This window comes from Rhinolophus hipposideros (genome assembly GCF_964194185.1).
Source record: "Rhinolophus hipposideros genome assembly, chromosome: 7".
In the NCBI taxonomy this organism is placed as follows: domain Eukaryota; kingdom Metazoa; phylum Chordata; class Mammalia; order Chiroptera; family Rhinolophidae; genus Rhinolophus; species Rhinolophus hipposideros.
The window spans coordinates 13,076,565-13,101,023 of NC_138053.1; the positions used below are offsets into that span (position 1 = coordinate 13,076,565).

General features: G+C 41.0%; 1 protein-coding gene across 6 annotated transcripts in view; it reads right to left on the reverse strand.

The window, feature by feature from the left end:
* The window catches only part of GRAMD2B (GRAM domain containing 2B), a 110,433-nt gene that overhangs the window by 9,362 nt on the left and 76,612 nt on the right, over positions 1-24,459 (reverse strand). For 4 of the 6 annotated variants that reach the window (XM_081053995.1, XM_081053996.1, XM_081053994.1 and 1 more), the window contains 10 exons: positions 17,199-17,318; positions 13,901-14,012; positions 11,742-11,808; positions 10,669-10,772; positions 7,198-7,293; positions 4,256-4,327; positions 4,076-4,156; positions 1,539-1,650; positions 875-997; positions 190-277 (listed from right to left, as the gene is read on the reverse strand). In XM_081053995.1, coding sequence (XP_080910121.1) covers positions 190-277; positions 875-997; positions 1,539-1,650; positions 4,076-4,156; positions 4,256-4,327; positions 7,198-7,293; positions 10,669-10,772; positions 11,742-11,808; positions 13,901-14,012; positions 17,199-17,318 — 975 coding nt within the window. Of the gene's footprint in view, positions 1-189; positions 278-874; positions 998-1,538; positions 1,651-4,075; positions 4,157-4,255; positions 4,328-7,197; positions 7,294-10,668; positions 10,773-11,741; positions 11,809-13,900; positions 14,013-16,297; positions 16,341-17,198; positions 17,319-24,459 lie in introns of all 6 variants that reach the window. The other 2 variants (XM_081053998.1, XM_081053997.1) reach the window with 1 other exon arrangement.

Below are 24,459 nucleotides of genomic sequence, written 5' to 3' on the forward strand. Positions count from 1 at the left end.
TGTGAAAATGTGACCTAAGCCTAAAGAAAAAAAAGGGTGAAGTAGATAGGAGACAAAAATTGTATAAGAAAAGATTTGGGTCACATTAGCGACAACTGAGATTAATAATGGTGCATGGCAACATGAAGATATTATTCTTTTGGAGAACTGAATCACTTTAAGTCACTAATAGTAAATTCATTTACTTACATAATCGCATAGAATATAAGAATTTGGTGGAGAGTTGGACATTTCTGAGACTTTACTTTGTGTAAAATTCCAATGGTTTCTGACTGACCTGTTGGATGGAAAACAAAAAGTGACAGTTTTAAAATACCAACACACTACGTTCACCCAGCAATATCGCTATTGGGGAAGAGGTACTTGAAAGAGATAATTATTCGCAGAAATCAAAGAAAATACTAACTGAAGCCTTCCGGGTGTCATTTTAACCAGTAGTTACAATTCCTTCAAACACATTTCATTCAATACATTTATCGGGAGCCTTCTCTGTGTCAAGGACTGTGTTGGAGTGAATGGTGAGATACAAGGAAATACCATCCTTGTTCCTGTACCAATACAACTGGTAACCGGTTATTAGGCTAGTAAATAAGAAATAATTCAATAATTTCAGTTTTAACAGCAATTTTTGAATCACAATCTCGAAGTATTCAGAATAATGAAGGGACCTCCATGAAGGCTGTTTACCTTTGTATCACCCATATATAAAAAAGAGGAGTGGGTAGTGTTTATTGAATGAATAAATGAATTAATATGCAACGACCTATAACAGGAAGGGTGGGGAGGGACTATGCAAGGCAGTAATAAAATGAAACATGAGGGCCCTTTAAAAATTACAAGCAGATGCCGCCCCTTCCAATAATCCGTTCATTACCATGTGTAGGGAGACTCTTGGCTTTTCCTTCAGGCACTCTGTTCAAATGGGCATCTGCCCTAGTTGGTTTTGCTTCTCCCCTGGAGACATTCAGAACTGTCTGGGATTCTGTCACACGGAAATCTATCAAGCCAAAAGGAGGCTGGGTAAATTTTCTCCTCGTAACATTTAAAAATGTAGGATCAACCACAAAAGCAAATCAATCTCATAACATGCATAACGACCAAAACCATAAATGGATCTTCTCATAAACTGGTTGAGTGGTTGAAGATTAAAATCCAATAAACAAGCAAATAAGTAATAAAATGATATAAAGACAGTCTGTCCTTCTCCTACTGACTCATGGGGATGATTCAGCTATAACAATTAATAATAGTGAGAGAAGAGGTAAGAAAACATGTTTCTCTCTTTCAACCAACCCAATATTATGTCGATTTAAGAGACATTTATTAAATGTGTATAAATGGAAATGGATTTTTACCACATAGGTGATTCCATTTTCTGGAACTTTCAAGCTACCCTTTCCATATATTCCCTTTCCAATTGTTAATTAGGATGACAAGTGTTTTTGGATTTTTGTTTTGCTTTGTTTGTTTTTAAGGGGTGGGATAAAGATATTTTATGGAAAATTAAATTCTTGTCAAGACAAAAAAATTTCCCAGACCTCTGGAGTTCTCGGATTCGGGAGTCTGAGAACCAGAACTGCTGTATCCTTCCATGTCTTGCCTTCTTTGTTGAACCACTCCATCCAGATCTGAGAATTCATCGTTGAAATCCTGAAGGGAAATAATGAAATGAAGAGAGGCCAATTTCCCTTTGTTAAATAGGCAGGCCTTCACTTAGGCCTGACCTATAAAATACGGAAAAGAAGGAAAGATTACTCCACACTACTGGGATTTTCCCAACAAATCACTGAGTATCTGGTTACTAAAACTGAGATTTTTCTGGGCAGTTAGAATTCTATCAACAAAGAGTGGCCAACTTGTTGGAAACAACAAAAGTCTAGAAAAAAACAACAACTGGAAGGCTGATGATTGAAAAGCTCCCAGGGTAAAGCTGCGGAAGTCTCAATTAGCATGTTGTAATGAGAAAAAGTGACTGAAATAGACATGTATAAGAGAAAAAAGTAGAGAGTTCTAGATGCATGTTTGTATATAGGGACACAGAGAAAGGTATTTTCTGATTATTATTTTAAAAAAGGTATTGGAAACACAAAAGGGAAAAGGACTTTAACAAATGAGATCCTGCAGGTTTTAGCTTTTTTTCTTCCCTCAACTAAATCAAAACAGGGTCAGTGATGTTACATTTAAATTACAGAAGGATGACAGAGCAAGGAAAAAGCAGGGATGTTTTACTTTGTACCCCACTCATTCCCTCAAAGTGCTTAAGAACTAAAGAGACAAGAGGTGTCATTAAAATGTCCTGGCAAGGTACAAGTAGGCTGAGCTTGTCCCAATTTAGTTAGCTGTCAAATGAAGAAGAGACTCATCTTATGAGCAAATCACCAACCTTTCACCTCAACCTAGCTGTCTTTTGGTCATTTCCATAATCATTTCAATTTCACGGAAGAATTTACAGGGGAAGGAAAATGGAACAAATTCAAGTCTTTTCCATTTACTAATTATCTATTGAATGACTATCATGTGTCAGGCAGGATGCAGAGCTCCTGACACTAACATGACTGCACGTAACCTTCACAGCCACGTGGAGAGGCTGGCATTTTAGTAGATGAAGAAACTGAGTCAGAGCAGTTCGAGAGCTTGTCTGATGGCATAGCTCAGCTGGGTGGAACCCAGATTTGAAACCAGGATTGTTGGATTCCTAATCATATGTGTTTAATTCTATTTTGCACTGCTTCCCACTATTTAAAAAAGGTTTTTAAAAAGGCTTTTATAAAGATTTTTTAAAAAATGGAGATGAAATTCACATAACACAAAATTCACCATTAAATGTATAATTCAGTTGTTTTTAGAACATTCCCAATGTTGTGCTACCATCACCACTATCTTATTTCGGACCATTTCCATCACCCCCCCCAAAAAGGAACCTCTTAGCCACTAGCAGTCGCTCCCAATTTCTCCCTCCCCCACATCCCTTGGCAGCCACTAATTTACTTTCTGACCCTATGGATTTGCCTATGTGGGATATTTTGTATAAATGGAAACATATAACATTGTGGCTTTTGTGTTCTGTCTTCTTTCACTGAGCATAATGTTTTCAAGTTTCATCCATGTTGTAGTGTATGACAGTAATTCTTCATTCCTTTTAATGCAAATAATATTCCACTGTGTGGCTAGATTATGTTTAATTTATCCTTTCATCAGTTGATGGGCATTAGGGTGGTTTCTACTTTTTGGCTCTTATAAAGAATGCAGCTGTGAACATTCTTGTCCAAGTTTTTGTGTGACTAGGTTTCTAATCCCACCACTTTTTTAACAAGAAAAAGACTTGTAGATGTTGAAACCATGGGCTCATACCACTTCACCAAAGGTATTTTAACATTTAACAATATTCAATTTGGGTATAATCATTTGAATCATATGGCTAGGACTCTCCCAGGCCAACTTGTACATCATATTACAACTCTTGTACAAATGGGAGGGGAGGGGGGAGGTACTTTCCACTGGAGGTTTTCTTCTAAAGTCAACAAAGTCTAAAGGAATAAAAAAATCTCTACCTTTCATGTTGGCCCTATAGCTTTCCCTTTTTACAGTTATTTCTAGGAATTCCACATCTTCTCCACTAAGCTGTCAAGCCTCTGAAGACAAGAACTGGTTTTGATTTTTCCTGGTGTCCTTACAATGTACTCTAGCCTGGTGCCTTGAACATAGAAGACATTCATGGATCTTTGGGATGAATCGTGCCCTATCCCAAGAGAGAGCGGTGAATCCCCCTAAAACAACACTGACAAGCAAACGCAGCAAGACTTTATGAATACCTTCCGTGACCAGTAACTTGCCAAGACAGCATGCTATCATGTTTCTTTTTCTTTGCAGGAAAACCCTTCAATCACTGGAAACAAGTTTATGACCTCCTGTGGTTCTCCTTTTCTTCGGAACAGAAATGCCCTGTGTCTTCGACTCTGCCTCAGATATTATGGTCCCAAGTTCCTCTTGCACGCTGGTCATGGTGTAAGGGAAAGTGTACCTGTGGGACATATTCCCTTTCTTTTCTGTTTACACAGTGATGTGGGCAACTCACCAGAGGGAGAGATGAAGGGCGGTCTGCCCGAAGACTGTTTTCAAGAGAAGACGGGTTGGGACTGTTACCAACACTTGTATTCTGAAAATATGGAAACAAAATGAAACACCAGATTAACTATGAAACTGTAAGAAACACAGAAGAGAGACCGCAGCGGAGGCTCAGCGATGTTGTACTCACATCTAAGTGTCCACACACAGATTTTAGGAATTTGTAAGTTGAATCTCTGGAGAGAAAGGACACAAATATGTACTGAAAAAAGAAAACAGAGTAATTAATAACAGATACTGCCTGATGAGAAGGGAGAATTCAGAGTTCAAAAATTCATTTGAATATATTTCATTTTAAATGATGTCGACCGTTGTCTGGTCTGTATTCTTATTCTGCTCATCCACGCATTCAGTTTTTATTCCACTCCTGGAATAAAGCAAATATATTCCCCACAACAGCAACAAAACCCCAAACCCAATTTAAGTAATAAATAAATGTAGAGCAAAATGAAGGTTGCCATACTCTGAAAATAGTGCCCCAAATAAGCACAGGTAGGAAAAGGCGTGGACATTAGAAAGAGGTAGTGATATTTGCTAGGTCTTCTTTAAAGTCACTGTTCCCTTTTTAAAGGTATTTAACAATTCCTGAGGGTCTGCTTTCTCTGCTCTGACCTAGATTTCTATTGAAAATTTCCCAGTGGCTCTAATAGGCTCACTCTTTTTCAAGCCACTTCCAGATACTTCCTTGGACAAATATGGAGATTTTTGTAGTGGATCGTTATAAGTGAGCTATGGGAAAGAAGTAAATCAGAGCTAGACAAGTGACAGTAAGGAAAAATAATTTTACTATAAACAGTATGTTGCAAAAATATAACAACTCACTCTTTCTCCATCTATTTGAACCAAAGTATCTTTTCAAACTCCCTTTCCAAAGTCTGTGATTACCCCTATTACTCACCCAGGAGAGAATTTGATGTAATTTTCAAGCAAGTATTGTATTCTTAAGTAGTTAATATTATGGGTTCTGGCATTAGACCCAGTTGCAAATTTTTGTTCTGACATTTACTAAGTAGGTGACACTGGGCCAATTGCTTACTTAATAATCCCTTACACCTTCAGTTTTCTTAACAGTATCTACCACCTCTTATATGGTGGTAGTATGGAATAATGTGAAAACATCATGAAAATATTTAGCATATGCCTGGTGAGACATACTTGATGCTTATTAGCCACTAGTTTTTCAAAAATAGATATTAACATATGATAAAATATGGTGAATGTTTAAATAAAAAAATTATTGCAATAAAAGACACATTGTATTAATCCCCCTCAAAATATTCTGTTCCCCGATCCCCAGCTTCGAACACACTCATCCCATTGTCCTTGCCACTTTCTGAAGCAGTTCTGGAAGTCCTCTTCCGTTGAGTGTTTTTAGTTGTGCTGTTGTGGTTGTCTCGATGTCCTGAATCGATTCAAAACGTTCACCATTCATGGTAATTTTGACTTTGGGGAAGACCCAGAAATTGAACGATGCGAGATCCAGTGAATAAGGTGGATGAGGACACACCGTAATGTTTTTATTTGACAGAAATTTCTGAACCAGAAGCGACGTGTGACACAAAGCCTTTCGTTGTGATCACAAAATACGGTGAATGCTGCTGCCAAGTGCCATCTAACAGAAAGGTCGGGATCTTCAATACGGGAAGCGGCACGTCGAACCTTAGCAACAGTGTGTGACAAGTTTCAACTTGTTTGGTGTAGTCACTTGGGTGTGAGCTACGGTTGAGAGAAGATGTGTTTTAAATCATCCTACATCATGACAATGCTCTGTGTCACACATTGCTTGTGGTATATGACAATTTCTGTCAAATGACATTATGGTGTGTCTTCATCCGCCTTATTCACTGGACCTGGGCCTGGCATTGTGTGACTTCTGGTTCTTCCCCAAAGTCAAAATGATTCAGGACATCAAGGCAACCAGGACAGTGCAACTAAAGACACGAAAGAGGACTTCCAGAACTGCTTCAGAAAGTGGCAAGAACAATAGGACAAGTGTGTTCAAAGTGAGAGGGAGTATTTTGAGGGGGATCAATGGCAGTGTGTCTTTTACTGTAATAATATTTTTATTTAATCATTCACTGTATTGTTTGATCACACCTCGTATATAGCTTCTTTTATCTTTTCATCTCCCTCTTTCTCCAAGGTATCCAATATGGTTAGAAATAGAATATGGCTTTCATGCTTTCATAGAAATAGGAGGTAAAATATTAAAAGATGAGTTCAAGTAAAATGAGTAACCAAAATATTCTCCCTCTCTCTTCCCAAACTGAAATAAACACCACTCTCAATGCAAATATTTCTGGTTGCACGTCTGAGGTAGCCTAATAGTCAACAACAGCTTAACAATTTCTGTATACAACTACCGTGTTTCCCCGAAAATAAGACCTAAGTGGAAAATAAGCCCTAGCATGATTTTTCAGGATGACATCCCCTGAACATCAGCCCTAATGCATCTTTTGGAGCAAAAATTAATACAAGACCCAGTCTTATTTTCGGGGAAACATGGAATGAGGGATAGTTAAGGCAACCTGGAAGCCAAGAGCGGCTAGGAACTGGTTCCGAAGCTGCACTTGCACAGCAAGCACAACTTTTATGTATCTGAGATGGCTTTGGAGAGGTCCCAACTGAGGTGATGGGGAGAGTAACCACCCCACCCTAGGGACTCCTTAGTATCACTTCACCTCACGCTGTCAACAAGGTGGTGATGGTTGTTGTTTTAAATAATATTATTAAAGAAACTGAACATATCAGTTTAGCCTGACCTAATAGACGTGAAGGAAAGGGAAGTTGGGAGAGAATTTTATATGTTTGACCTTGGTCAAGCAATTAAGTCAGTAGGAAATTCAAAATTGGCAACAATCATATTGGAATAAATCATCTTGTGAGGGGAAACAACATTACATAAATGTCTAAAGGTTAGGATTTTTAAAATTAACCTTACAGCCTATTTCCCGATTCCCTGTCGGAGATGATATTTGTGGTTCAGGGTCTTGGTCCTTGGCAAGAGGCCCCCTAAGACAATGGAGACCAGAGCAGGGCAAAACAGGTGCCTTTTCTCTGCTGGGTACTCACCCTGTCTGTGACTGTGGCTATAATCAGGGCATTTGGCAACAGAAGGGCAGTTTTGGTTTTCTTTATTAGGGTTACTGAGAAAGCTGGAATGGAGATCTGAAAGAGAATCACTGAGTTAACACACTGGTTAGGGCTTCACAAAATAGCACTGCAAATCATCATATTAAAGGAAAAATATGCAACGATAACAAAGAAATCAAACTCAGCAGCAGGCTCTCCAGGACCCATGAAGAAAAGTGAATCTTAAAGAGCAGCGATGGTGTGTCACTGAGCTCCTTAAGCTGGTGTTTACAAAGCCAAAGGATAAATCTGGATCATCAATTCTACTGAAGAGCTTGGTGGGAACAGAATGAAAACTTTACATTCATGTTGAAGATACGCCCAAGGCTTTACAGAAGTTACTACCGTGTTTCCCCGAAGTCATCCACTTTGGGCTAATCTCCAGGTACCCGATTCTCCTCTATTCGGCACATGTGGGTGGGAAAATGCTGAAAAGCACTGGTATCATAGAACCACCACTGCACAGAAAGTCTATTTCTATATGACCTACTCAACCATATCAGCTAGCCTTTCTAGACCTCAGTTTCCTGATTTGTAAAGTGGAGACAATCTTTCCTAATTCCCAGGGTTTTCTGTGTTTTAATGAGAAAATATATGGAAAATGCCTACACTTAATAACAGTGTTATTCATTTCCTCATTTGTCTCATATGAAGAGGATAGGTAAAATAAAAGAACTATTAAGTTCTTTACTGGTTCAAACAAGAAAGAAGAATAACCATTATTAATATCTACGTATGTACCAGATGAGAATGTCATTTAATTATGACAATTCTATAAAGCAGAGGAAGAGATAAGGACATTTGTTTAGAACATTATATGCTTAAGGTCATAAATATAATAAGTTACAAAGGTGGAATTTGTACCAATCTGATGTAAAATGGGGTTTCTTTTTCATACAATGTGCTAGGGGTATATATTAGACGCACAAAGAATAGCACATGTCCCTGATACTTTTAGAACCCATTCAACAAGGTTTGGTCTTAAAGAACAATGGATCACATCACTTTGAGCTCTGAAAACAGGGCCACACACAGTCATGGTAAAAAATAAAATGACCTGGATCCCTCCATAGGTTCACTCACTTGAGAACATATTTTGCAAAAATATAGCATATATTCGGAAAGAGTATGGCCAGTGGAATAGCCTTGTGTTAGTACAGCTAGCTTGAAGGAAGAAAAATGAGCTTTTAATTCTGAATATTTGCATTCCTATTAAGGTTTATGTGATGGAATTATGCTACGGCCCCTCCAAGTTCCAGAAAGGAAGACTATGAAAGAATGAGAGGCTACCCACACAATTATGAAGTGTGGGAGATGATTCAGAAGTTAAAAATTGGGATAGCTTTGGAAAAAAAATTTAAGATCTACCAAGATAGATAATATAAAAATGAGTGTAATTTTGTTTCTGAGCAGCAACACATATACACAGTGAACGGGGCTATAAATTTGGGATCTTTTTCATAATCTAAGGCATGGAACATCCTTAAGAAGGAGTTTTCAATCAATTGCTTCATGAGAATAAAATGACAACTAGATAACATTTGAGAAATAAAGCAGAAGTCACCTTTCAGTTTGAGCCCAAGTGGAAAGTGATACATGCATTTAATTTTACTAGCATCTGAAAGTACCAGTGGGGTCACCAAAAGTTCCTGATTAAATTAAGGTTAATTTTATTAATATTTTTCCAGGGTAGGGTGCTTAGAAGTTCCCCATTCTAGAGAAAATTTGTTTGGTTGCCTTTATTTTCTATTGGATCATGTTGGGCCAAAGGCTACTGGCAATGAGGAAATTCTGCCACAGAGATGAAGCCCCAGTCCCCTTGAAACCATCCTTAGAGGGGAAGAAATGTACAAGTCACTACCGCGGTTCTTAACTTCCCACCGCTGCTAATTTTCAATCTGTTGTCTCTTAGGTTAAATATAGCAAAAGCAACCCCAGCGTGTTATGTTATGTCTTCAAAAAATCAGGGTCATTCCTTTTACCTTGTTTTGGTCAGTTCTCTCTTAGGGAGAAGTGGGATTCTGAAACCATTGCTAGAATCGTATTAGCTTGAAACTGTACCTTTTGGCTTTGTGAATCCCCCCATGCCTTAACAAAGAATAATTCTTTGTTTACTAATGTCTTCAAACCCTGCCACTTCGGTCAGGGGTGCTGGCTCTCTCTGAATTCCTGAGAATTATCTTTATCACACTGAACTGGAGCTCAGTGCTTCCCAGTCCCCTTTCCCACTCCATGAACAAGTTCTTATAATCCAGAAATCTAGAAATATGGTGGAATACTGCTTACCGTTGCTTTGCATTTTACAGATAATACTGTGACTCAAAATCTGTTTCTATACCTAACTGTATATAATAAAGGAACAACATAAAAATAATATGTTTGACCTAAAAATAGTATGCTAGGCTGCTGACTCAATACCAACAAAATAAAGAATTTCCATTTTATTTGTTAAATGGTCTTTAAAAGATTGCCAGTGGCTTTAGGGAGAATATTTAAATAAAACATATCCACCACTGAAAACAAAAAGAATTTTTGATCAGCTACTTCATGAATATAAAAGCGGCTTACTCATAATCATGAGTCAGAATGCTTGAAAACTCAACTGAGGTCACGCAAACCCAAGGTGTTTCTCTGACTCCTTACGCTGGTGGCCTGACGGAACTGTAATGTGACAGCACAACTCAAGGGAAAAGAATGTCAGTGGGATGGAATTATCTTTTCCCTTCTTATGCCGTAGTCCCAAGGTCCTTGTTTCAGAAGGCAGTACCTTGGGAAAATTGCCAATTCCTTCAGGTTATTCTCCTTATTGGCTCAGGGTGTCATGGGTCTCTGCTCCCCCACGTCTATATTTAATGAGAATGAAAAGATGTCAGCCAATGTCCATTGGGGATTGTGGGTATACATGACTCTCCCAGACTTGGCCTTAAATGCTCCAATTCCTGTTCATTTTGTGTTGGGGATGATATAAAGTGAGCTCTAATAAGTTTATTTATAGGCCTGTTTCTCTAGATGTTTCTGTGGTAACTGGTCCGAACACAGTACAAAAATTAATATTTCTTTAAAAAATTGTTGTAGGTTTAATGTACATCTTTGAAACTAATTATTGTACTAACTATTTTCATATGAATAACTCAAGAGTTGTCCGGTGACATCTGGGTAAAAAGGATTTAGGGCAGGGTTGTAGGAGAGATATACGGAAATGATTGAGATGGTATTTAGGGAAAAAGGGAAGTTAGTGTCATCTAGAGACATTTAGAATCTGTAATATTTAGAACTACCATAAAGGCAATTTGTTATAAGGGTATAATAATGATACAAATATTTATAAATATTGCTACATTTAAAACAATATTCACAATAGATAATAAAGTGCAGTATATAATAAAGTGCTTTTTAAAAAATTATACCAACCTTAGTGTCTTTTCCAAAGACTTTGGAATAAAAACAAATCCAGTTTTCTGATACAAACAGCTTCCCCTGGTATAATATCTCTTTTTGTAGAGCGCAGGCAAAACCTGGGAAAATATATAACATCATTCAGAATTTACATTTAAAATGAAAATTCTGTATATGTGTATGTTGGTGACTCAGACATTGGCAGAGATAATACACTCACATGCTCAAAAGACCCATCACCTCTTTTTCTGTCATCTTTAGTGGAATAAAAGTATGGAGACAGGAGTTTGTTTTTTTCATTCATAGTCTTAACAGACTTTAGTATAAAAATCAAAATGGAAAGGCAAGTCTAACATTGCAAATGAGAGTTCAAGAATGGTGTTTCAAAAATCTATTTATTATAGGAGGGTGTGTCACCCTCGTGCTAATGTTTGCACTCCTCCCTGGGTTTCCTTCCCTAGGATTGTCACTAATAACTCCTTTGGAAATAGATGGCCTGACTGTGGGAAGAGCATGTGACCCACACCTTCCTGATTGGAGGTTATGGCTGGAATCCAGCGTCCTGCCGTAACAGTGTTTATTGAGAGAGGCTAGAATGGAACCCTGGGCCCCTAATGAACCACAGTGGAGCTGAGCAGGTGCTTAACTGGCGTGCTGGCAACCTGTTTACGTGCAAGCATCTCACCCTGCCTTGTGCAGCTATCCACACAGGTCTGTCCACCTATAGCTGGATTTCCTGTTGGCCTTCTTTTCCTGTGGCGTCTCTTGCTTCAGGCTTCGGGTCCTAACTCTCAGGACCGTCCAAACCATGCACCTTAGCAATGAATATGGTAAGTGAGGCTATCATTCTAGAATCATCTTGGATGGAGTCCATATCATACAGAGAGAGTCAGTTTCCCATTCTACTCTGTTATCTTACATGGTATTTGGTGAGAGCTGATCGAAGCTGGCATTATTGTTATGTCATGACTTTCAGAAACCTATCCAACTTGGTGATTTAGTCCCTGGGCCTGCCCTCTTCCTCCCCCCAAACCAATGAGCACCTTTTCAAATATGTAGCTGAAAAAGTCAAATAGGTGAGAACTTACTTTCCCTCAGGGGTTCTTCAGTTGGGACATCAAGAAACAGCTTGTGAAACTGCCTGTTTGCCTTGAACTGCAGTGAGAACAAAACAGAGATGTCACAAAACAGTGAGAACAAAACAGATTTGTTTGTGTGAAGCATCACAAATTTTAACTTCATTTTAAATTCCATGACACATTTTCCCTCACTTAATATAGTATCTTGAGGAATTCCCTCTGCCTGTTCTTACAGTCTCCAACAGGGGATGGCAGGGCACAAAGGTTTCATTTTCCAATAACATTAGTGACCTGGTTGGATGTATGTCTGTAGTCACGATCCATATAATGTTCAGCCTTCTGCTGAGGTGGCGAGACAAGGGTGTCCCGATAAGAAATGAGATGACATGCTAAGGAGTCTAACCAGAGCAGGTATTCATCCCAGGTCACTAGAGATACAGGTATGTACTCTCAGGACAGTGGTTATGACCTTTGTAATCAGGGAAACCTGAGTTTAAGTCTCGGCTATCCCTCCTCCTCGGTATGTGATTGTGGCCTAGTCCCTTTACCTCTCTGGGCATGTTTCCTCTTCCGTGCCAGAGCGCAAAAACAGCACCTGCCTGAGTGGCACACCAGAAGGCTTCCATGGGACATACAGCTAAAGGACATGCTACCTGGTATCGTTACTAAGGCCACTGTTGTGAAGGCATTTCCTTAGCCAGTGTCAGGGGCAGATGTCTGTCAAGACAAGCAGGATTTCTCTCCAGGGTGGCAGGACATCCAAGAGTCTGAAATGTGGCAAATCACTTCATTTTCAAGGCATCTGTTTCTCCGTGTGACAACAATGTACAGACTGTACTTTACAGTTTGTAAAATGCTCTCACAAACACCACCTCCACAATAACCTAGGGACTGATGTCCACGGCTCAGGACACTGAGCCTCAGGGATCCTGAGTGGCTTAACTGGCACCACAAAGCTACTAGTAATAGGTAGAGCTCGGTCCTTCTTCCACAGGCCCACTCTGCCTGATAGGATGCTTTTGGTGAAAAAGTCTCATGAGCAGAATGAGAGATACCACAAGTAGGACCTTGATTATCCAAACTAGGTGTGGTCTCAGTGGTGAAAATGGCCCTAACATGGCCGTAAAGAGCTTCAGACAGATGATTGATGGTCCCCCGCAGTTGGCGATTTTACAGATAAACATATAAAGTTGGTTACCTCACACTGCTTCCCAGGAGTACATTTGCATTCAGAAAGTTACCTGGATTAAAGCTAGGTGTTCTATGGGGGCTTTGCTGAGATTTTGTTGTCAGTGGGTACTGTGAGCATTGGTTGCACAATTGACTTAAAAATATCCTGGGCCACGGTCTCTTCAAAAATGTCAATATAATAAGTTAAAAAAAAAGGTAGTGGGACAGATTGAAATTAAAAGCAATATGGCAAATAAATGCAACACATACCTGGCTCTAGACTGGATGTTGGGGCAAACAAATAGCCTTTGTAAAGGACATTCACTACTGTACTGGTATAAAGGTGGAAATCTGAAAATGGATTTTATATTAATAATCTATTTTTACATTTAAATTTCTTGGGTGTGCCAAGTGTTTTGTAATGGTTCTTAGGAGACATATATTCAAGTATTTAGAGAAGAAGTGTCAAAAAACCCCCAAGTCAGTACGTCCCACTCTATAATGCAGAACTGGGCTTTGTTACCGATCTGGGTATATCTTGGAGCAGAAGCAAAACACTTTCTGAAGAATCGTGACCCTGTTCACAGGTTTACCTCCTGTGTACATTTGGGTGGCCTTCTCTTCACTCAGGTGCCTTACTGAACTCTTTCATTTCAATGCAAGGATGTCACAGCTCTCCTGGGCTTGGCTAATTAGTAGACAATCACATGACTTCGTGCTCATCCCTACTGGGGGTGCCTCTGGGCACTTGTCAGAGTTAGGGGTCACAGAGTGGAACTCACTACCCCTCAATATGTGTTGAAAAGGTCAGTTGTCAAATATAATATTGATGAACAATTGACTGAAGGAATTGCAGCCTGTCCTTTTCCTAGATTGTCTGTACTCTATGCCTATGTTAGTCATGACAGCAGGAAGCTGCCTACTTGGGTCCTTTCTTCCCATTGGCTTTAACGCTCCTGTCACCCTCTGAGACAATACACATCTCATTCCCAAATTACCTGGCTGGAAGACGAAGACTTTTTCCTTTCAGTCTTAGAGTCATTTTTGCTTTCTGTTTTACATTCGTTCTTGTCACTTGCTAAAGAGACACCATCAAAACTGGATTTTGACCTGAGGAAAGAAAATCCGGGGAGTCTAACAGAATGAATTTTTTATGCTACTCGTTCATTTTAATGATAATAAATCTTGAGTATTATACCATCTCACAAGGAAATCTGGCATTCGTTTTGCTCTTCCAGATGTCAATCATCACTCATAATCCTCTAAGGGCATTTACATAGCACATGCTGTAGGAGGCTAGGATGACTTCAGCAGGCTGTCATCTCAAACATCAGAAATGCTGACTTACAGAAGGCAAAAATAACACTCTAGTTGTGAAAATAGTTACATCATTTCAAAAGTATTTTAATCAGTATGAAGAGGACAGCAGGCAAATTATTAAACAAAATTGCAGCTATTGTTCAATCAAAGAATAAGTTTATTTCAGAATTCTATTACTACTTAGCTAGTGTTAACTGAGTGGGGCATTGTGTTACATGCCTTGGGGCACACAAGACAGTCTTTATCCTCAAGGAGCCTGTGCACATAAAACATCTGAGTCTTATCACAAGAAAAAAAATTTTGTAGCTATGTATGGGGATGGACGTTAACTAGACTTATTGTGGTATTTCTCAATGTAGACACATATTGAATCATTCAGTGGTACACCTGAAAGTAATATAATGTTATATCTATATCAATTACACCTCAATAAAAAAAATGAAAATAAAAACAAAACAAAATTTCTTAGAAAGGCAGTACATGATTTAGCACCAAAGCAATGCATATCATAGGCGTTAGGAGGAGGTACGGAGACAGTAAGTCGAACAGGAGGAGAGAGGAAACCGATAGAATAATGTGCCTGACAGGATGAGCAGGAATTGCGTATGAGGAAAAATGAGACAAAACCTCCCAGAGTGGGAAAACAGTAGAAGTGAAATCAGGCTCAAAGAGGATCTGTCAGTCTTCTTTTGTTCTCTCAAGGGCAGAGGTCAGGACCCCAGGATTCTTTCTAAGGTGATTCTAGTCCTGGCTCTCCATTTTAGTAGACTCGTGAATTTGCACATATGATAGTATCTTCAACCCTACAGCTCAACACAATCATTTCAAAGTGGAATGCATGTATGATGTTTAGATGTGTATGTACGAATAAGTTTTATGATACGAGTACATTTTTTTGTACTCGTACAAGTACAAAAAACAAGTAGATTTTTTTTGTTCTTTATTGGAGAATGGGACATGAAATCCATGATTTCACAATATGATTCCTTAGAAGGAGGGTCGGTTAAAAAAAAAGTGATTTAAAGCTGATTTAAGAAGAATCTTAAGCAATTAGGGTGGTATATGGGTATGACAGAGGGACAGAAATGACTGAAGTTAGAGAGCCATTAGGCGCTTTTCTCAGCTGGGAAAAGATGGACTACATGATGTCCTAGGCCCCTTCCAGCCCCAACAATTCGAGTCTGTGATGCTCAAACCCCTGGTGAAGTACGTCTCCGAATTTCAAGGTACATTGATTTGCATTCAGGTACTGGCCACTGAACCTATTCACAGATATAAATTTCGTTAGAATTCCATAGACTTTTTTGTTTAAATTATTAGTAAACATTTGTGCTCTACTTGAAAATAAAGGAATTTTTTCAAATGACAAATCACCTATTATTTATACTATCCAATAATTTGAATTTATCAATTCCACTGATTCAAATTAATAAATGTTAATGGAATTGTCAAGGCAATGATCAGACCTTTGAAGAACTAGTCTGGAAGCAAATGTGACAAGTAGGGCATCTGTACCCTTGATAACTTCAAAGGCACAAGCAGAAGGGCTTTGTCTGCACAGCACTGGCCATGGTGGTTGGCGGGAAGAGGTGCATATTTTCATAGTATTGATTTCTTTGGGTCTTCTCAACCGTGTTTTCACTTCCCACAAGTGACGATGAGTAAGACCAGAAGCCCAGTGCAAAATGAAAATATGGGGCCCCTTCTTCAAAAATTGAGAATTTCCAGACAGCGACAGAGGAACATTACACCAAGTGCTGGGCTCTTTGAAACTACATGGGTCATACGCCCTATAAAGTTTAACGAGCATGCCCTGATGATGAGTGGGGAAGTTGGAGTAAAACCAACAGCGTTTTAAAAGTGCCTGCTGTAGCCACTCAGCAGTGGTGAAAGATACAAGAAACAACATGCTTTGTGCCTTTACAGAGGGACTCATCTGGTGAGTGACACAGGATGCTGTGGCAGGAAACAGCCAGCGCAAACATGGTTAAAAGTGAGATGTCAAAACAGGCATGCAGAAAAGGTGAAGAGAGAACTGGGAGCAAGAAAAATCTGGGGGAAGAGTGAAGACTTACGCTTGCTCCTGCATGAAGTATAGATTTGGAGAGAAGGTGTGGACTGGATAGCCGGGAGGGAAGGGAAAGCTGGAGTTACTTAGGATCATCCTTTAGCAGCAGCCAGAAGACGCAGAAGGTAGCAATTCTGACAGTTCTTACAACAGGGAGGAGAGCAATCATGTCTCCACTGCCACAGACCAATGGCCACATGACCCGGACTTGACCACTGGGGTAGCCTCTCTCTTTCAAGGACTAAAAAGCCACTCTGAAGCTCCTACTTCTTCCTTCCGTGTGGAAGAAAGCACATAATTGGTGCCTCTGAGAGGGATGGGGACCACACAGCTCAATATCTCAAAACTGCCTGTCTCCCCACAGCCCCACAACCAAACCATGGTCACAACACCAGCCCCAGGAAATGGGTGGCCTTCCCCAGACGTGCACACCCTGCCAGGGAGCCCAGACGGGGTTCCCCTCCGCTCTTTTTTTGTGGCAGCCAGGAAAGAGACAGCAGGTGTGCACACCCAGAGGCAGAGTAGACATTCCAACCTGGGCGGGCCTTGTGAGCAAGGAACCTGGCCAGCCTTTCCAGGTGCTTTCTACATCTAAGCTGGAGAGAAGGACACCTGGCTCTATCTATCAGTTAGCAAAATCAGTGCTTTACGAGAGGGACAGACATTTTGCAGAAGGCTGGGGCAGGAAGGAGAAAAAGATGCTCTTAGGAAGAGATGAGTGAGGAAGGCAACTGCCAGTGCCTGGATTTCAAGGAAACACACCCCACTTCTTTCTCAGGGGTGTCATTTGCCTACAGCACAGCCTCATTCTTTTAACAACCATCATAAAACTAGAAACGACAGCTCCTCCCAGGAGCCCCTCCTTCCCCAAAAGGCAAAAAGGACAGAGAGGCTACATGAGGACTGACCATAGGCAGATGAGTTTCTTCTGGTCTGGGGACTCAGCCTCGCTGGACAGGGACGGGGACTGGGCAGTTGGCGACTTGCAGACCTTCTTCTTCTCCTCCACACCATTCTCAGCCTCTGAGCTGGAGAAGAGAGAAAAACGCTTCACCTTAGCCATCCAGAGGTGGGTGGACAGAAAACAGTGAAGTCACCTCGCTTTCTGGAGAGTGGAATGATCTTCAGTCCCCACCAACAGGCTGAGGTCAACTTGGACAGCTGTGCCCTTCCCGAATCTCCATTCTAACCCCCCTCGGCTGGCTTCAGCAGGTACACATCCGACTTTGTGGGGACTTGCTGCTCCCAGGTCTGCTCCCCGTGGGCTCTGCTCTGCCCTGCCTAGCCAGTGGAGTGGCAGATCACCTGGAGGCTGGGAGGGCCCCTGCGCACACTCACTTGCGTGCTTTCAGCCAGGTGTGAGCCTTCCTGCTGGGAACCCCCACCACCCTTTGTTTGCACTTCTCTTATGTCACTTATCACCTTTTGTTGTAGTTACCTGGGTCCCACTTTGGGTTGCTGTTATTTTAACCAAGCACCTCTCTATGCGAGTTATTGTCTGTCTGTACAACCACCCAGGCTAGGTAGGAATTATTACCCCCAGTTTAAGTACCTTGCCCAAATTTGCAGAACTAGCATCTGTCCGAGTTGGGATTCAAACTCAGGTCTGTCTTCTGTGAAGCCTTTGTGTACACGTGTTTATTTTTCCCTCTCTCTCTCCCTCTCTCTCCTCCCATCCCCATGCATCCATCCACCATCCCCCCCCAACAACCTATCTATCCAGTTAGCCCCCTTATTAGCTCTTCAGTGCTACTGCTTGGGGTGGGGGGCAGGAATCTTATTTATTCCTTTTTATATCGACCACAGCCTCTAGGATAGTGCTGGTGTATAATCATGATCAGTAGGCTTTTGGAAAACCGGGTCTGACTCTGGTAAAGAGGGAAGAGAGGGGAAAGTAAGTCCAGAGGGTCTCACACTGAACCACTGTGCATGGGGGTCGACCAGTGTGGTGGGCACAGCAGTGAGTTGCCTCAGCCTCGGGCACAGAGGATACCATTTCCAATGTGGGAAGGAGGTGAGGGAGAGCACGGGTGTTATACATGGCTCAGGCCCTCCTGAGTCAGCCTGCACAGCAAAGCCACAAAACAGACTTCTGAGAAGGTGACAGCTGCATGGTGGCTGAGCATAAAGGAAGACATATTAACAGAGCATTGCTATGACAGTTCGGCTCATTTTAGTCCTAATTTACCACCCCTTTGCTATCTTTCCCTGCAAATTAACAGCACTGGCAGGAGATGTTACTGGTTAGTGTAAGCTTCATGGTTGCAGACGGAGCACTTTTCACAGCACAGCACATGAAAGTTCCAGCCCACACGAGGAGTCCGACCGTGGTGTCCAAATCAAGACTAAGTCTCTCTGACAAGGCAACCCTTAATCCCGACCGATGGCTGAGGCTCTCATTCTGTAGTGAGCATTTCTCGTTTCCTAAGTAGGTAAAACTCTGAAGACCCAGGCCTGACCCTCTACCTTCTTCAGATCTTCTCAGAGTACTTGGAGCACTTATGTACCACAGAAGGGTTCAGACTGTAACCAAATGGCATTATGTGACAAAAGATACACACAAAGCCTTGAAATAGCAGTAGGAAGGCGCCACTTTGGTTTCAAAGAGAGGATTTTATTTAAATTGAGCATCACGTTTAATTTACGGACTCAAAGAATTTTAGAACTGTTAAGGGGCCTTCAGCATATCTCTACCTTGTCCGTCTAGTCCACAAGACACACACAGCACTCCTGTTCTTCAAAAGCGCCAGGCAGAAAACCACTGAGAGTCCCTCTTGAAGTAGGGAGATGAAGTGTGTGTGGAACTTTAGTCATCCATCTCAGCATTCATTCAAATATTTACTGCATTTCAGGCAGGGTCTGAGAGCCGGGGCTGTCCTGTAGGCACTCTCGTGTGCTTAGAAAGAGCCACGCCTGCTAGGAAGCACTCAGACAGTGGTGCCCCTGGTGTGGATGTAACCCCACTGGTACATGGCCTGGCAGAGATAAGGTGCCCCCCGCTTTGGGCAGAAACAGCCCAGCACCAAGATGCAAGGAAGCACAGCGCAACAGCATTTCCGCCCCTCCTTGCCTCCTGCCCCTTGCCAGTCAGGCGCTTTTGTGCAGTGCAGGGTGCTTAGTGCCTTCACCCACCCACCATGCATGGTGGTCCTGATTCAGGGCCCCCCCCCTTAGCACTAAAAAGATACAGTGCACACCTCTGTATCAAGCCACCCAAGCAATGTCTCTTAATGACAGAACGTATACGTAGGTCTGCTCAAGTTAAACAGGCTTCTTTCTAGATAGTCTCCACCCCACTTTTCCTAACCTTGCACTTGGTCTCCTGCACTGGTTCTCTCCTTGAAGGGCCTCCGGCGGGGGGCGGCATAGGGGCACATGCTCCCCAGAGCCTTCCAACCCAGGAGTCTCAGCGCATCCACTGCTGGCTTAGTAACGCACTAGGCCCCTCATCGCTTCATGTCTTGTACTATCGACCTTTGCTCCCAAATGGCTTATTCATCCAACTACTACCTACACTACACTCCTTAAAAGCGGGGAACTTCGGGGTTTTTTCCCCACCGCTCTCAGCTCAGCAGCATTTTGCTCACAGAGATCATTTATATGTGTTGACTGATGTGGGATTAATTCTGCAGTGTCTCAAAGAGGAAGTGAAATTCACCGGCCAATTCAAGGCTAGGTTTTTGTGTACTTAAAGATGCTACTGGAAACTCAAGGCCATTAGTTCCTACCACAGGAGAGATTATTCCACAAGCGTCGCTTACCAGAGGTTTTGTCAGCAGCCATTGAAACTGTAGACTCCCAACAGCAGAGATTGCCTATCTTTGAGTGAGCAGAGTGTAGGAGAGGAAATGGAATGCTTCCTCAAGACCTCTCAGGAACTGTACAGTTCCTGTCAGTGAAGCGCACAAGAGAGATGAAATAACAGGTCTCATTTAAATCATGGAGAAAAAAGGAAACTTTTTTTATTTTTATATTTTTAAAGAAGACAAGACCCCTTCAGGGACATTAACTAAAAGAGTCAACAACAACAATAAAAAATTTTTTAAAAATTAAATAACCCCCTCTAAAAAAAGTAATCTTCCTCTTTCAATAAATGTTTATGGGAAGAATCCCATCTGACAGGGCAGGAAGCTCAGAGCTGGGCAGGAGAGAGAGGTCAGTGAGGGACAGGTGAAAGCATCCATAGAAGCAGCAGAAGATGCTGAGGACAACGTTTATTTGGCTGTGGCAGGTGATAACCTGCCTCTTCGCCCATCTGCAGCCCAATTTAAACAGCAGTTATGGGCCCTGAAAGCTTTTTAGTAGGAATTTCAGAGCAGTGAGATACATGCCACACTCAGACCAACCAAGCCTGACTTCACCTACGAGGAGAAAGCATTTTTATTACCAGCTATGACGTGCTGGTTTCAGTAAGACACTGCCACACACTGTTACACAACCTACAAATAAAAAACAGGTTAGACGATCCCTATCAACAGCCCAATATTTATCAATTCCCAGACCTCAGTAGTTGGATAACTTGAGTCAGATTTCCCATGTATTCAGCATTAGAATTCTTATATGGGGTCAATTATTCCTCCCAGAAAGAGTCTCTGTGAGTTTAAGGGAAACTCCACACTCAATTCTCCCATCACTCAGTGTCCCAGACCCCTGTCTCTCCTGCTGAGAAAGTGTCCTATTCAGGCATTGTCACATACAAGTCCAGGTAAGAAGCTACTGGGCAGAATGATGACTAAGTTGCGTCTCAGGTGAAATGAAAACAAATACCTCACTGAGGTTCAGTCCAGGAAGCTGTGTTCTTTTCTAATTGCAGTGACAAGACCCTGTGTTTGAGTCTGCTGTCAAGCTAAATTAGTTTGAGGTAAGACATAAAAAAATGTCACTAAACTCCCTTCTGGTGGTATGGGGGAAGGTAGGTTTATATTCATTACAATTAAAAAAAGAAAATCCCTGATCCCCATTTCCTAAAACCACAGTCTTGACCAGTAGTTGTTTAGAAGTGACTTGAAGATAGGGTATGTGTCACTAGAGCATCTCCATAGGACAGAATCCGGGAAACGGGACTGTCGTGATTCAGGCCAGGTCTATGAAAGTAAAGTGTTGCAGAAACCCTGTACTGAAAACTGGGCTGCACGTGAACTCGCTGACCTAGGGACGCACAGACCCTTGTTTTTGGTGTGCCGTCTGCTTCGTGGCTCCATGCTGGCATGCACGGGCAGCAGTGCTTGGGAAGCAAAGAGATGGGCTACAGGGACAGTGGAGGGTTCTGGGGACTGCTGGTCAGCAGCCACGGTACAAATGGACATCACAGTCACCAAGAAAAGGAAGCAGAATGGGGCGTGGAAGGTACATGGGGCTGGAAGGTACAGGAGTTGTTGATGGAGACTAGGATCTCCCCAAGCCCTCTTACCATGTTTCCTTGAAAATAAGACCTAGCTGGACAATCAGCTCTAATGTGTCTTTTGGAGCAAAAATTAATTTAAGACCCGGTTTTATTTTACTTTAAGACCAGGTATAATACAATACAATACAATACAATATAATATAATATAATATAATATAATATAATATAATATAATATAATACACGGTCTTGTATTAATTTTTGCTCCAGAAGATGCATTAGAGCTGATTGGCTAGGTCTTATTTTCGGGGAAACATGGTAGCTTCTCCAATTGCAGAATCTCCCAAACTAGATTTTAAGTCAGGAGGAGCGGTTCTTTATAATTCTGATATAGTATATTTATGTCTAGAAACTTTACATTTTATTTCTTTGTCTACACATTTATGTCTGAATAGGTACTAGAAGTGCAAATACACAATTCAAAAGTTACAAATGGCAAAACCAATCTCCTTTCTATCCCTGTTTCATGCGGGTCCCCGTTTCTCTCCAGAGGTACCGCCTGTTGTTCCCAGCTCCTGTGTATCCTTCTAGGAAAAATCTGTACATATGAGTGTGTGTATTTTTAAAGCACAAATGATAGCATGCTACTCTATACCTTGGGTTTTTTTTTTTTTTTCTTTTAAACTTGTTATATTGTGGTGCTCTTTCCCTTCCAGTACATGAAGTTTCCTCATTCTTTTTAATGACCGTATAGAGTTTCACTGTAATGGGTGAATTATAATTTAACCAGTTCCTTATTGATGGGCATTTACATGGATTTCAGTCTCATTACATATACAACAACACTGCAACAAATGTCCTTATTTATTTATTATGTGTGTAAATATAGCCATAGGATAATTTCCTGGGAATGCAACTGCTGTGTCAAAATGTACATAATTTTAAATGTTATAGTTATTGCTAAATCGCCCTCAGCATTGTTTGTGACTGACGCCCAAAATATAAAGCAGGGTGTCACTACTAAGGTGTTAAACTTAAAAAAAAAATTCAAAGTGCCTAGCAGAGTACCCAGCATACAGAATAACAATTTCAATGACTAGTGTTAAACGTTTTGATCTTTGCAAATGTGAGAGGTAAAAAAAAAAAAAAGTCCCATTATGGTTTTGATATTTATATTTTTCTTTTTATGAGGAAGGTTGAGTGTATTTTCGTACATTTAAGAAATTTTTTAATTTCCTCTTTTGTGAATTAGCTGTTTGTATGTCCATTTTGCCAGTGTTTCTAGTGGGCTGTTGATTGAAACATTTAGGGAAAACAGTTCTTATCATAATAACTGCATCACTGATTCTTGGCAATATTCTACAATTGACTTTTTTTTTTTTAATTAATTTTATTGGGGTGACAATTGTTAGTAAATTTACATAGATTTCAGGTGTACAATTCTGTATTACATCGTCTATAAATCCCATTGCGTGTTCACCACCCAGAGTCAGTTCTCCTTACAATTGACTTTTTAAATAAATAATCTAAAACATTTAGAAAAGGTAAGTGGATATTAGGGGTTAGCATAATGTTAACATAAAATATTAATGTCATATCAACTTTTTTTTCCCTTGGTAGGCTTACAGGCAGATAGAAAAAAAAAAAAAAAGGAATGCCAAAAACAGTATTCTTTGGTTTCAGCAAAACCTAGAATGAAACATGACAGGTTTCTATTTTAGTTCAAGACGGAGCTCAGGAGCACAAATGTTTGCCTCTCCTTCCTGAGGCCTGTTAAAATGACTGTTTATAAAATACGCAATAATTCTGCTACAGTAATAAAGGAAACCATCCACAGACGAGTGACTCCCTAAACTTTCTGGAAAATGGAAAGTAAAACATAAAGTACAATGTTAACTTCTGTAGCAAAGCAGATAAGCTGTAGTTGAGAACACAGCCATCACTGGAACATGAGGGAATAATGATCAGATTGTCAGAGGCCAATGAGTTACATTTTGTAGGGGGAGGATGTTAGAAGTTGACAAGAACATCAGCTTAAAGGTGTGTGGGTGAGAAATCTTTGACTCCCTCACCCATTCTGCCCCCAACCCCTGTCCTCAGACCTAAATGGCAGGCGGTCAGGTACTTAGCTCATGTGGGGAAAATATCAGAAGGGTTGTCAATTAACAACTGAACAGCTTAGGTACAGAAAACCAGGGTATCTCATATGCAGGATGGAGGAGCCCTAGAATAAATCCCTTCTCAGCCTTCCATTTGGAATAAGGAAGTCAGTGAGTGCCCAGGCTAAGTGCCAACTCCTTGTCCATGTACTTCCAAGGCAACACTGGTCCCTCATTCATGTCTCCCCCGCCCCAATCCCTCATCCTTAAATGACAACAAAGGATTACTAGACCGCTGAAGAAAATCTGAAGTCTTAAAGTAACATTCTCAGGACACTGACTTCAGAGAACAGAAAACTCAAAAGATGCAAACAAGGCACATAGAAACACTAAAGCTTCCAATTGATGTCTCCAGAGAGAGAAGATAGGACCCATAAAACAGATCACAATATTAGAGAAAAGGAAACCTTCCTCGATTCCTCTACTCTCAGAGTCCAAATCCTTACGAGCCTACGAGGCACTTTGTGATGTGCCCCGTTCACCGCTCCTGATTTCTCTGATCCCCTTCTCTCCGCGCTCCCACGAGGAAACCTGTGCACTGGCTGTTCCCTCTGCCTGGAATGCTCTGCACCCCACACAGCCACGTGGCTCTCTCCCTCTTCTCCGTTTTAACTCAAATGTTACCTTCTCAATGAGTCCTGGATACTTAACCAAAGGGTTGGAAGCT